The sequence below is a fragment of the Epinephelus moara genome, chromosome 22 (assembly GCF_006386435.1).
Source record: "Epinephelus moara isolate mb chromosome 22, YSFRI_EMoa_1.0, whole genome shotgun sequence".
Classification (NCBI taxonomy): domain Eukaryota; kingdom Metazoa; phylum Chordata; class Actinopteri; order Perciformes; family Serranidae; genus Epinephelus; species Epinephelus moara.
Window position 1 is genome coordinate 42,063,531 of NC_065527.1, and position 14,018 is coordinate 42,077,548.

At 40.8% G+C, this 14,018-nt stretch overlaps 1 protein-coding gene and 1 non-coding gene across 8 annotated transcripts in view; one reads left to right on the top strand and one right to left on the bottom strand.

The window, feature by feature from the left end:
• Window positions 1-14,018, top strand: part of LOC126384039 (uncharacterized) — a 60,932-nt gene that overhangs the window by 29,024 nt on the left and 17,890 nt on the right. For all 7 annotated transcript variants that reach the window (XR_007569217.1, XR_007569218.1, XR_007569219.1 and 4 more), the window contains 8 exons: window positions 3,400-3,559; window positions 4,697-4,764; window positions 5,080-5,339; window positions 8,325-8,505; window positions 9,116-9,319; window positions 12,115-12,265; window positions 12,494-12,723; window positions 12,987-13,088. Coding sequence is in view for 4 of the 7 variants with exons in the window: in XM_050034885.1 (XP_049890842.1) it covers window positions 3,400-3,559; window positions 4,697-4,764; window positions 5,080-5,339; window positions 8,325-8,505; window positions 9,116-9,319; window positions 12,115-12,265; window positions 12,494-12,723; window positions 12,987-13,088 (1,356 nt within the window). In the remaining 3 variants the exon portion in view is untranslated. The remainder of the gene's footprint in view (window positions 1-3,399; window positions 3,560-4,696; window positions 4,765-5,079; window positions 5,340-8,324; window positions 8,506-9,115; window positions 9,320-12,114; window positions 12,266-12,493; window positions 12,724-12,986; window positions 13,089-14,018) is intronic.
• trnam-cau (transfer RNA methionine (anticodon CAU)) lies at window positions 234-306 on the bottom strand. The gene has a single exon. It is a non-coding gene; the product is annotated as a tRNA-Met (tRNA).

The following is a 14,018-nucleotide window of genomic DNA, read 5'->3' on the forward strand; positions in this document are numbered from 1 at the left end:
AGGAATAGTATAGTGCTGTACACTGTTTCATTGCTGTTCTCTTGCTAGGGCAACAGCTTTGGTACCTGTTCAATTTCTATCAGCTACTGCATTAACAAATAGTCCAACAGGTAACACAGAGAGGCCTCTGTAGAATTTTTATGTTGCCATTTTCTAAATGTCTTTACCGCATATTCGCTTTATATATTTTTAGTGTGATTTTTTTTTGCGGTCGCTGTAGGTCAAAAAACATGTGCCCCGTGTGAGGCTCGAACTCACGACCTTCAGATTATGAGACTGACGCGCTGCCTACTGCGCCAACGAGGCTGCGTAGAAGGGGGCGTTTACTGAGGTTACGTAGCTGGCAAACTGCTGGAATCTATTGGTGTTCAGAGCCGATAAACAGATCTGGGTTTGTTTGGCAACATATTGTCACATTTTCAACACGATAAATGTCAAATATTATTTCAAAAACAGCAGTAAACAAATCTCACTTCGAGGTCCATTAAGTGAACGTTGAGCGATTGTTTTGTCCTTAAATAGCTCCGTAAAAATTGCAATGGCCGAACTTCATCTGACCGATGGAGCGTAAGACGAGGTCTACGTCACATATAAAGTGTAATGTGTAAATTAAAGTCGTGTAGGAAGCGTCAGATCCGTAGTAAAAGTGTCAATATCACTCTCTGACAATACTCCATTTCAAGTAAAAGCGCTGCATTGAAAAAAGTATTTAATCAGGTAAATGTGTTGAAGTATTAAAAGTGAAAGTACTCAATATAGAAAGGGCCCAAAATTATATGAAATAGTATTAGTATTATAGATGGTTCAGAGTTTGGTGGCGTTCGCTTTTCTGTTAGTGCTTTTTGATTGCTCGCAGCACCTGTACCGTAATTTCAGGAGTAGACGAGCAACGCATTCTAAACAGCGGCTGACTTAACTTGGGTGACGGGCGGTGCACATCTGTAGGACTGACTCCTGTGCTGCTGCTGTAAGGGAGGCGAGTCTGCTATACAAACTATCTCTCTGCGAGGTCAGTGTCTGGACATGAAGTGCTCTGTGCCGGGTTGTGGAAATGGCCGCACCTCAAGATTATCTATCCAGCAAAAATTTCACTTTTTCCCGTCCGATCCGGTTCTTTGCTGCGATTGGCTGGAGGCCATCAAGAACCCTCTTTTCGATCCAAAAGTTACCACCGTGCTCATGGCCAGGGCTCATGACCTGCGTGTGTGCAGTGACCACTTCACACATCAGGACTATGTGGGGGGGAGGAGAAGTTATTACGCTGCGTTGAAGCGAGGTGCTGTCCCGTCACTGTTCCCGTGGTCAGAGCCAGAATCAGAAACGGTACCGACATCTCTGTCCCTGCAACAGGTAATGATAAGCTGACAGCATATGGTCGGAAATAACGTTCAGCCCTGCTGCATTACCTTTTGTCTTAAATGGTTTTATTTGGAAATGTTTACAAACACACATTAAAGTGAACATGCAGTATTTACATTTAACAAACAACATGTCCACCCACCCTCCTAAACACAGAGTACCCTCACTTACACGCACCCAAACTATTTTTTATCTGATCCCTGTTGTAAATCAAAATGACAAAAACTTGTTTAAGTTTATAGTGATAAATATAGAGATACAGAAAGTGAATGGTATTAAACACGGGGGGCTGATTTCTAATAGTTTTCTGGTACCAATCCAATCATGAGGGATATTTTTTAGTTCAGGGCAATACCACAGAAACACCTCCCTGAGCATGTGCAGTGGTGTCTGCCTGTCACAGAAATATCCCAAGACAAAAAAAGATGTCACTATTATTAGTCTGTGGAGCGGTCACGAAATAAACAACGCTGGCTGTAGTCATTGTGATGAAGAAACTTGTCAGTATATGGCACAGAGGAATAAGATATATAGGCTCTGGCTACACAAGCATTGATTATTAGGACACATTTATTGTTAGTTTTGGTCTTTTGATGGGATTTGTGGACAATAACAAAAATCTAAAATATCACCAGCCCCTGAAGAGATGATAAATGCATCTGTAGTCTGTAAGTCAGTAGTGTTTGTAATGTGGGATGTATGTGTGGTGTTGTGGATGCAAAACAAATAAGAACCAAACCAAAAGGGTAGATGATGATGATGGCGAAAGTGAGGGAGACAGAATGAAGACCCAGTCTAAATAACCTAGGCCCAGCATGCCCAGGTGGAAATGATCAAGTTGATGGCTCCGCCCATTTCTACCTGCAGGTAACCTCAGAGAAAAAGAAAAGACAGTGGATACGTTACATTTGCACATTACTGCAACAGATAGTTGAAACTTCACATTTCAGTAACGCTGTGTTGGCCATGTAGTTAGGTTTAGGCACAAAAGCCACGTGGTTATGATGAGACACATATGTTTTGGCTTTAAATTGCCCAAGTGCACAGTCCAAGTTGGAAAAGCATCTACATCTCAGTAAAAAACAACTGCTTTTCGAAACACATTGATGGGTCGCTAAAAAACACCCATGTTTGTTGGCTAGAATGCCACTGAAGGACACAGCAATAAATTGCTTAAAAAAAACAACCAGTTTTTTTGTTTGTTGGTCTCGAACAGTGGTGGACAGTGGTCTGCACCTGGCAGGCGTCTCACCATAGGTGTCACACAATCCACCATGCCCTCCACCTCCAGCTGACAAAGTCTGCACATATACCATGTTAATTTAGAAACTTTGATATGACATGAAGTAAACCTACAAATGAAGTGTATCCGTGTTTTGCAGAAATGCACATTGCCAACATTTTCTTCTGGTGACTGGCCTGGGAAAATTGCTGTTTATTAGATTATCAAGGCTGACAATAACCCTTTCTTGTTCTGTGATAAATATCTTAACTTATCATCTTGGAACAAAAAAAGAGCATGAAATCAGACAGTTTGAAAATAAGCAAAACACTATCGCCAGCCTTATCCTTTTAATGATAAAGTACATTAAATATGCATGTGTGATTGATGAACATAACCATGGACATTAATCTGCTGCTGTGACAGCCTCCAGTCTTGCTTGAGGGTTTTCCTCCAGATGTTGGAACCTGGCTGCAGGGATTTGCGACCATTTAGCCACAAGAGCGTTACAGAGGTCAGGCTCTGATGTTGCAGTGCAGTCGGTGGTCCAGTTCTTGCCAGAGGTGTTGGTCAGGGCTCTGTGCAGGCCAGTCAAGTTCTTCAACACCAAACTTGAAAACTCAGACCTGGCTTTGTGCAATGAAAGCCCATTATTGTCTGGAAAATGTAACTGTGTGCTGTAGCACTAAGATTTCCCATTGATTGGACCTAAGGAGCCCAAAGCAAGGCACTGAGGCGCTGACGTAAAGTTTTAGTGAATAAAATTGTTCTCCTGCAACATCCCTGATAATCTGTTTTCTTTTTCTGTTATTCTGCAGAAAACCAAGACATCCCATCAATGCACCCTGTGCAAGGCATTGCGGCCAGTGTCAGAGATGAGTGATTACACAACTGATGATAAAGTGGTGGAGCTCTTCTGCAACCGGTACTGTGTGACGTCATACAAGCTATGTCCTGTAACTGGAAACAGGCCTCAAGGTACTGGACAATAAGTTTGTCAAAATGGCATTTTGTCTTGATCTCCATTCTCCTCTTTTTACTCCTCTCTCTCCGACTCTTTATTCAGACTGAAAATAGCATTGCATTAAAAAACATAAGGGTGGTGTGTGTGGTTTGCTGCAAGAAGCAATATAACTATGTGACCTACTTACTAACTTAGGGTAGAAGCACAATTGTCAAGGAAAAATGACCAAATCAACAAAATTTGCAGGTCTACAAAATCAAGCAGGTAAAAACACACTGCTTTTAAAACACGGTTTTGTATGAGGCCTTGTGGCATACGGAACAAAACCTGGTGCCAGCCGGTCCCTCCCCGCTCCCTTACAGTCAAGATGGCAGCGAGGATAATGAAAATGGTGATTTATTCATCTTGTATTGTGCCTAATGTTAGTGGATCATAACATATTGGGTATGGAGTTTATATGCAGGTGCTCCAGTTCCAAAGGAGACCAAACTTTTCTATGGGTGTTAGTATTTAGTCACAACAAACTACTGGCTGGTTCAGAGGAGTGAGGAGTCAGCAGTCAGTGATGATATAAAACAGGTTGGGTTTTTTTTAAAGATATTTTTTGGGCAGTTTAGCCTTTAATTGATAGGACAGCTTAAGCGTGAAGGGGGGAGAGAGGGAAGGACATGCAGCAAAGGGCCACAGGCTGGAGTCGAACCCGGGCTGCTGCGGCAACACCCTTGTACATGGGGCGCCTGCTGTACCACTAAGCCACAGACGCCCCATAAAACAGGTTTTTCAACGATTGTGAATCACTGCAACCACGATAAGTCCTTGAGAATACAGTTATAAATGTGCACAGAAAATATGAAGCTGATTGGTCCTGTAGTTTGCAAGATTAGGTGCGGACAGAAAGATAGACACACTCACGCACACACGAACAAACTTATAATCCCCTCCCCATAAATATGTCTTCCTATAAGAAGTTATCATTTTATACATAGATAAACTCTTAAAATGTCCTTATATTTGTTTAAAGCTACTTTATAGGGTGTTAGAAACCATATATTTAATGTTTATATCATGCCTGTAAATGCTAAATAATAAGTGTAGTACAATACCTGTATTTGTAGTAAACTTAATCGCATGTTTCTGATTTCTCTTTTCAGAGGAAAAAAGCTCAGATGGTTTGAAAAAGTGGAGAAGAAGCAAACAATCGAAACAAGGACTGAATTTTGTGAGTATATTTAATACAATAATAATTACATTTCATGGCGTGATAATAAAAATATGAATGTCTTTATTTCCTCTTATTATGTTTATTGTGTGTACCAAACACCAAGGCAAATTTCTTGTGAGTGCACACCTGGCAATCAGCCTTATTCTGATTCTGATGAAGATGTGAGTTAACTCTGCTCCACATTAGGGCTACGTAAAGCAGACGTAGTATTTGTTTACTTGATATAATGTTTTAAATTAATCTAAGCAGGGTTACATTGAAGTCAAGGGACGGCTTCTGATCACTGTACCATAACTGCGCATCATCCCACAGGAGGAAGTGGAGTTCAGCGCAGACTCCACTGTAAACAAAAATGATGCATCTGCAGCTGCTGTATCAGACACTACGGCGACACTCGTCATTGCAAGTTCAAAATTAAGCAAAACCTGTTGTACCTGTGAAAAGAGTGTGCCGAGAGGAGGCACAGTGTACAAGCTGAAGAGCTCACAAGAGGTCTTCTGCTCGACCGTATGCCTCTTTGAAAGGCAACCCCACATCAAATTAGGCACAAAAACCTGCTACAACTGCTTCCAGTAAGTCCAGGATATTTTTCTCCATGCTCTTCTGTGCCTGTATGTTTGCTTTGTTTGGTGTGTTCATTTGTACTAAAGGGAGAATCAATCTAAAATTTAAATAATAACATGCACGTTTTTTAACACAGTTCAACATAGCTGAGCAGATAAGCAAAAAAATCTTTCAAATCTGGAAAGAAGCACCAAAATTTGACTGAGTGTACCTCTTGGGTCATTCTTTTGAAAAATCCCATTAGCCACGTAAATTTCAAAATGGCTGCCATTTTTAAAGATGGCAGCCATTTCAACCATCTTTTACGACAGAACTTCATTTTCTGGGCCCATTTCAATGATTCTGGTGTCAAATGATAGGTTTTTAACTATGGAAAATTCAAATTTATACATCAGAAATCCTTTTTATATCTCTTTATGCCATTTACTCAGAATATTTTTAAAAGTAATGTACAAAATATCCATAAACACAACATTATTCCAGCAAAACGTTTATTAGAAATGTACTAGTGATGGGCAAAGCAGTTCTTTAGATGTTACTGAATCACTAGAGTCAGTTCATTAAAAAGATTTGTTCAAAAGATTCGTTCACCGAATCATTCAGTGCTTGGCTGTGTACTGTGTAGTCTGACTCAGTCTCTCTCCGTTGCTGCTGCTGTGTCTGCCCTGCACTGGTGAGTCTCATTACTGGCCAGCCTAACGTTTTAAGTTTGTTTATCTGGAAACTAAGTCTGTTAAAACAATGTGGAGGTGTGTGATTGTGTTCATGTGGCTTGACTCCTGGCTACATTCGCCAGGGTTACCATTTCATACTTCAGAGACTTAACTTCAGTGCCTTAAGGAAGGTCAAGTTCAACCACTGGCTCGATTTACCCCACAGCGATTGGCTCACTTTGCCCCATAGCCACCTATTTGGTTAACTTGGCAATTCAGGCTAATGGTTAGCCAAATGATTCACATAATTTTATAAGCTGGCAAATCACCAACATCAGTGTTTCCCCTACCCTTTCTGGTTAATGTAAAGTGTATTTACTATACCACTGTAATGCCAGTAAACAGTTGTTTCAGTAGTTAGCTGGTATGGAAATTAGCCTTGCTAAGTAGCAAACTGGCTAGCCTAGCTAGTTTGTGCTGAATTAAGGTGCTCACAGACTCGGGCGTACTATAAGCGGAGCGGACTCCACAAGGAATGTCCGCAGTCATTCGGGCTTCCGTAGTCGAGCACACTTCCGTGTTGTAGTTTCCTGTAAAAATGTCCGTAAAACACTACATTAGAGACGGTGGTATGTACGGCCACTAAATGCCGCAAGAGACCAGGAAGGGCAGTTTGCCATGTTGGTGAGGGACATGTGAAGTCTTGACGAACATAAACACTGGCGGCAAATACAAAATGCAGATCGGTGTCACATTTATTGGAGGTCGATGTGAAAAATACATGCCAAGCAGTCTTATGTGTGACACTGGTGCGCGGAGCGGAGTCCGCGCGGTCATAAAATCTGAGTTTTGCGCGCACAGGGCTTGCGGACGTCCGCTTTTAGTCTGGGCGGAACGTACGCGGAGTCCGCTCCGCATACGTTCCGCCTGAGTATGTTTGCGCCTTTACTGTGAACACACAGTTAACGTGGTTTCAGTGTGATATTACAGTATAGCAGTACAGTAATAAGAGCTTAAATACATCCCTAACATGTTATGTAGTTAATTTATGTGCACTCACTTCATTTCAGCTCAGTGTGAGAGTCTTAACTGTGTTTTGCTGTCACTTGCGATCATGCTAGTTTCTCGACTCTGCTTCACTTTGCTTTGACATAGAAACATACAATTTATGGTCACATGACAACAGATTGCACAGTAGCAGAGAAGCCGCAGAGACAGCAGATGTAAATTAGCTATATAGCTAACTCGGGCTGAACGGTTGTGTTGTGGGTTAGGGTTATGGTTATAAACTAATTTAAAAACGGTTTGTGGGTCAACTTACCCACTGGCTCATCTTAAGCCACTCTCCCCTACACCATGTGTAGCAGCCCAGAGATCAGTAAGCATAATATTTTCTTTCAATGGCTGAAATATGGTAGAAGGAAGCTTCTTGGCCTCTCCAATACAATAAATCTGGCCTCTCTGTGGTCAAAAATGTATGATTAGATATCAAGATTGTACTTATTTGACAATTTTACACAAAGTTGCCCCCAGAATAGCATTTCTGGGATTGAATTGCCGGCCATCTTGGAAAAAATGGCGGCCACCTTAATTTTTGCGTGGCTAATGGGTTTTATCAAAAGAGCAACCCCCAAGGAGTATTTGTGCCAATTTTGGTGCTTCTTTCCGCTTGTGAAAGATTTTACTGAAAAAAATGCAATTAGCTGCTTAGCTAACAGTTCTGATAAATAATTCATAACTATTTTGACTGCTGATTAATTGTTTGTCATTTTTCATTTGCCAATTAAAAACATGGTTACATGCAGCCCTAAAACTTTTTTTTCTCATTCTTTTTCTCCGTCTTCTTCCTTTGTCTTTTCTCCCTCTCCCCTTCTTCTCATTCTTCTTCTTCTTCTCCTTTGTCATTTTCTCCTTCTTCCTCTTCTTGTTCTCCCTCTCCTTCTTGTCCCTTTCTCCTTCTCCTGCTTCTCCTTTCTTCTTCTTTTCATTCTTCTCATTGTCCTCCCCCATTCTTCTTCTGTTTATTCTCCTCTTTCTCCTTCCTCTTCTTTTTTTCTTTCTCTCCCTTTTCTCCCTCCCTCATTCTTCCTTTTTCTTCTTACACAGTTTCTCTGTCCTCTTTGCTAAAACAAGCATTGTGATGATCTGGCTGTTCGTGTTTTTCTTACACACTTTCTAGACATTTAGTATTGTGCAGGTCAAGTTAAATTAAATTAAATAAGACACAATTAAATTAAATTCAGGAGACTAAGGGTAACAATCATTGAAAAAATGAGATCTTTGTGTCACTGCTTAGCCCACAATGTACAACTGAAAACAATCTTCTTCTCTGTCCTTCAGGATGATAATGCGACCTCACAACATGATCCTGGCTCCGGTGGATGATTCAGGAACTATGAAGGAACTGTGCAGCAACACCTGCCTCGCTTCAGTCAACTCTAAGAGGACCGTGGTTCCCCCTAAACCCCCACCTCCAGCAGTACCTCAGAAAGAGTGCAGGATGTGCAGCAAATTTTGCGATGTAAGGGAAGAACAAATTGACTCTCACTTTTTGTTAGATTTTTAGGTGTCAGTGCTTTTAGTACATATCACAAGGGATTGTGCAGTTGTATGTTGAAACAATATTTAAAGGATAAGATTGGCTGAAAAGGCTGTTTTATATTTTTCTTAATGCCAAAAAATCCTATGAGAAGAATAAAACTAACAAGGCCTTTGTCTTATCTGTCAACACTTTCCGACTTCCCTACCCTGTCTTTGGCAAATATACAGTATAGTTTTATAACTTTCATTTAAAAAAAAGACTTCATTATTCATTTCCAATGTGTCCATAGCTGGGTTTGTTTTCTGTTGTGACTTCCTTCAAAGAATCACAGAATTGTTCCTGCAGTAAGTAGTAGATCTTTGTAGAAATGTCCCTGCATGAAAATTATCTGGTAAGCAGAGTGTTAAGTTTTGACAGCAGTGACGGAATAAGCTATATCAGGCTATACTTGTTAGAAGGATAATTTCATTCAATTCTTTTTATGGGATATTTTGAAAATATGAAAATGAAGAATACCATTAGCCTTATCCTTTAGATAATTTGAGTCACTGTAATATGATTAATCCACATGCTGCTTTGTCATTCTCAGTGTAAATTCCAGCTGACCCTGGATGGCGAGCTCCATAGTATTTGCAGTGAGGCTTGCTTCATCAACTACCACAGAATCAACAACTTGCCTGTGTCTGTTTGTGACGTCTGCGGCTGTGTTAGCCACGATGAACAGTTCATGGTGGGGACGAAGGACGACAGTCAAATCATCTGCAGTGAAGAATGTCTGGTCATGTTCAAAGAGGTGAAGAAATCAAATTTCAAAATCACAATCACTTTATTAGACCGGGACAGTAAATATTTAGGAACAGGTAATGAAGACAAAACAGGGAGTTTGGTGTTGATGTTGAAGTAAAAATATCAGATGCCCTTCAAGGATAGGGCAAGCTGTCGAACAAGGATAATAAACAATGACTGTCTAGCTTACTTAAAGGGATAGTTCGACATTTTGGCAAATTCGCCTATTGCCGTAATCCCTATAGTCATATGAGTAGGTACATTACCTTTAATTGTCAGTGCCTGCTGTTTTGAGATCGGTGGGCTAGAGCTGCCTGAGGGGTATTCCAGAAAGCGGGTTTAGTGAAAACTCTGAGTATGTTAACCCTGAAATGAGGGAAACTCTGGGTTTTCAGTTCCAGAAAGAGAGGTAAATCAAACTCTGAGTCAATCACCATGGCAACTGAGTCTGTGAACCTAACCTGCTCGCTGGCAGGTTTTCTTCAATAAACCCTGAGTTTTTCTCTGTCTCCTCCCTCTTACACGCTGTTTCATTTCCTCATTCATTCAGTCCGTGTCAAAGCTTGTATCGAAGCGCATTAATTAGCGGAGATTTACCGTCTGTCACAGTCTAAATCCTGCTGGATATTAGTTTGTTACTCAGGACTGTCTTAAGTTACTGAATTTATGCACATCAATCATTTCTTTGGACATCAGTTTTTGTCTTTACATTCAAATATTACACAGCGAGAATTCACCCTCAGCTCAGAATCAAACCTCTGTCCTTTTTATATTTATTATTTTTTATAACACTGTGCACAAGGATCAGACTGTCAGTCTGTTAGAGCAGCTCCCAAATGTTTATTGCACATAATGTGTAGGTCTAATTATTTAAATTTTAAAAATCGGTATGAAGCTTTAGACACGTAGTATCAATGACTAATGATCTCTATCACTGATGTCATTGGTCGCACTGATGGAACATAATTCCTATAGCCTAATATTGGGGATTATATGTTAATATTTCTGAGTGAGCAATGGTGCAGCATTTCACTGTCTTTAAATTTACTACATTTGTAGCTGAAATAAAGTCACTGAATGCTGTTGAGTCAAGATACAAATAGATGTCCAACATTTTAAAATCTACTGTATTTTAACCTCAACGTCTTTTCAAGTGCAAACCACCAAACATATTATTACTGGGTCAGACTGTGAGTTTACAGTCATGTCTTTATGTCTTTGATCTATAGCCTAGACTATATGTTTTAAATCTTCCTATTTTTCAGTTGCTGCCTCCTGTGTTTTTCCCCATCAGATTAAATCTGAGCAAATATATTATTATAAATTATTAATATAATGTAATGTATCTACAGCCTGATACACAGTCAGATTCCACCACTTTATCTTCATTAAGGAAATGTAAGTCTGATAAATGATGAATAAACGGACAACACATAAAATAAAGTTTGATTTACCTCTCTTTCTGGAACGGATAACTCAGAGTTTCCCTCATCTCAGGGTTAACTTACTCCGAGTTTTCACATAACCCGCTTTCTGGAATACCCCTCAGGGCTCTTCCGCTCTTCTTCCGGAGGCAAGATCTCCGGGGTTTGCCTACAGACTACATGCATACACACTGAATGTAGAGTCTGGAACGTTAACGTTATATAGAGACTATAAAGTGACTGGCATTACTTCTCATTGTTGGGAATAAACAGACTGCTAGGGAACATTTTATGTTGTTGTTCCCTTGGGAGTTGTGGTGATTTATGAGTGTGGAGTTAGCATGTTCTCCCCGTGTTCCGGTGATTATTTTGATGGCATTACTTCTCATTGTTGGGAATAAACAGACTGCTAGGGAACATTTTATGTTGTTGTTCCCTCGGGAGTTGTGGTGATTTATGAGTGTGGAGTTAGCATGTTCTCCCCGTGTTCCGGTGATTATTTTGAGGCGTACTTTCGTCCCATCCCACCATCAATATATGTATGTAACATACAGTCACTGGCCACTTTGTTAGTGGCCACTCCCCTCAGCCCCTCGTTGCTCGGCAGCCTCAGCCTCTCTTCTTGCTCTCTCTTCTTCCAAAGCCTGTAACTCTTCCTCTGTATATTCTGTCTCAAATAAAGAAGGTTCTGGGTCTTGGTTAATATAAAAGAAATCATTATCGTCATCCACCAGTGAGTCCGCCATGATCAGCAGTCGGTTTCTTCTCAACAAACTTGTTTTGATGACGGGAGTAACTGCACTAAACATAAGCTGTTTGAAATCACTCCGCCCAGCAAGTACTGTATGTCTGGAATGTAGTTCCGGCTGTGCATTTGGCTTCAAAACAACTCTGTCTCGCAATATTACATTATTATTTCATAGCGTGGTGAATGTGTAAGCTACAAGTTCTTCACAAGAGCGTTTTGGAGTCATTTGATGGTGTATTTGATTAGTTTTGAGGGAGAGAGGGGCCGTACCGTTCACCTCCGTTTGTGCGCTGAGCAGCAGGCACCTCTGCCCCACCGATCTCAGAACAACAGGAACTGATTTAGACGCTTTGCTTAACTAAAGACTGATGTCTTTCTCCCTGATTTTGTGTTTAGATGGGCGGATACAATTTCAGAATTGTGACATTATGACAAGTCACCCAACATCAGTTTGATTGATATTACCTGGAGTAAGCAATATTAGAAAAAAAGTTGTTGTTTTTTCCCTGAAAATTTATAAAAATGGAATAATCTGCTTTTGCAAATGAACTCTTCATATGTAGTAAGCATTCTATAAATGTCACATCTGATTCTGCCCTGTTTCTCACATTGTTTTCTATATTCCTACAGAAAACTGAGACACCTCAGCTGTGCCCCATGTGCCAGACGTCCCATCAGTTATCTGACATGGTAGAAAATAAAAACGATGAGGGCAGGTTGGATTTCTTCTGTAGCAGCAGGTGTCTGATGGTACACAAGGCTCAGTCTTCCACCGTGTCAGGTACTGCACTGCCATTATTTGCATTGCTAATTACATACTAAATACTTTTGGACTGAATTGAGAAACCTTTTTGCAAAAATGTTCTGAGAAGTTCATATTTTATCATTTTATTTTCAATGAAAGTAGGTTGTAACCATTTAGCACATTTAGCATTTATAGAAAAAATATATGAGCTTTGCCTGCTTACGTTGCATTATCATTTGTCTCATTTTTACTGTGTCTTTATAGGAAAGAACAGCCCAACACCTGATGCATCCTCAGTTGAAGAGATAAACATTAAAGAGGTGAAGCCATTGCTTGAAGAGAACGACATTAAAGAAGTGAAGCCATTGCTTGAAGAGAACAACATTAAAGAAGTGAAGCCATTGCTTGAAGAGAACGACATTAAAGAAGTGAAGCCATTACTTGAGGAAAATGACATCAAAGAAGTGAAGCCATCGCTACCATATTTGGACTGTGTGAGTATTATCTATAATAACTGAAGTACACCAATTTAAGGCACATGTCCAATTTGAGCAGCCACAGCATAAATATGGTCTCTACTACTTTTTGTAGTGATGGATGGGAATGTACTGTGCAGCAGTATGAACGTAGTGTGTACAAGTGAGGGGGTAGATATGGTGAATTATACAGCAGTTAGAGTCATCACAATTCTCCACACAGACTGCTCTGTTGTAAATGTTGTGCAGCTAATCCGTTTCTCTCGTCACCTCTTATGAAGATTAAAGAAGAGCCCATCGATGAGGAGTACAACCAGAATCTCCCATCCTCCATTTCCACAGATGACATCAAGGATGAGCCTAAGGCAGGAGATGTGACCAAGGTAAGAAACATGATACAGTTCATGGGAGATAGAAAACCTTTTTTTAAAAAACAAAACAAAAAAAAAACAAGCTTGTGTTGTATATATCTATCACCATAAGGCAGGTTTATGAGTTGACATACATGACATTTAAGTCCAGCACTGACAATGTTAACCTACAGTTGAACCTCTAAGTCAGGGGTGGCCAACTCGCGGCTCGCGAGCCGCATGCGGCTCTTTGCCTATCAGTGTGCGGCTCTTCGATCCATTAATTAAAACCATTGGCGTGCGGCTCTTCCGTCATAAAAAAATCAATTTATTGTTATGAGTGTGTATGGCCCTTTAAGAAATGTAACAGGCTTAAGTGGAGCGAGTCAGAGAGAGAGGAGTGCGCACAGGCAGGTGAGAGAGTGTTGAGTTTGGGAGGAATGCAGGAGGACAGCGCGGTGGCGATATCGCACAACAAAAAATGTCAGAGAAGAAATGCGTGTCTTTGTGTGTGCGTGTGTGGAGAGAGTATGAGAGAGGGAGAGACTGTGTGTGGATGTGTGTGGAGTAGTGTTGCACGGTATACTGGTACCAACGGTAGACCGCTGCTACTTAAACACCACGGTACATGACGTCATGGTGCCACTACTGTGGGATAAGTTCAAAGTCCAATCAAAGGAGGGTGAGTGTCCATGCACTGGCCAATAACAGCCATAGTGCTCCGTGGTGCAAGATAACGGCTTACCGGCGACCGAGAAGCCTGGCTCCAGGTGAATAAATTGGCGTCATGACTGCCCAGTACCTGAACAGCTGAGCCGTGGCAGCACACAGGTATGTGGCGTGTCAGAGGAGAAATGAGCCGTTCACATTTCTCTCTTTGTGGCAGGTAACGGTCCACAAACTTCACCGCACTTTAGGGACTGTTCTTTACTTATGAAGGGACTGTTCTTAACTTGTCAGGGG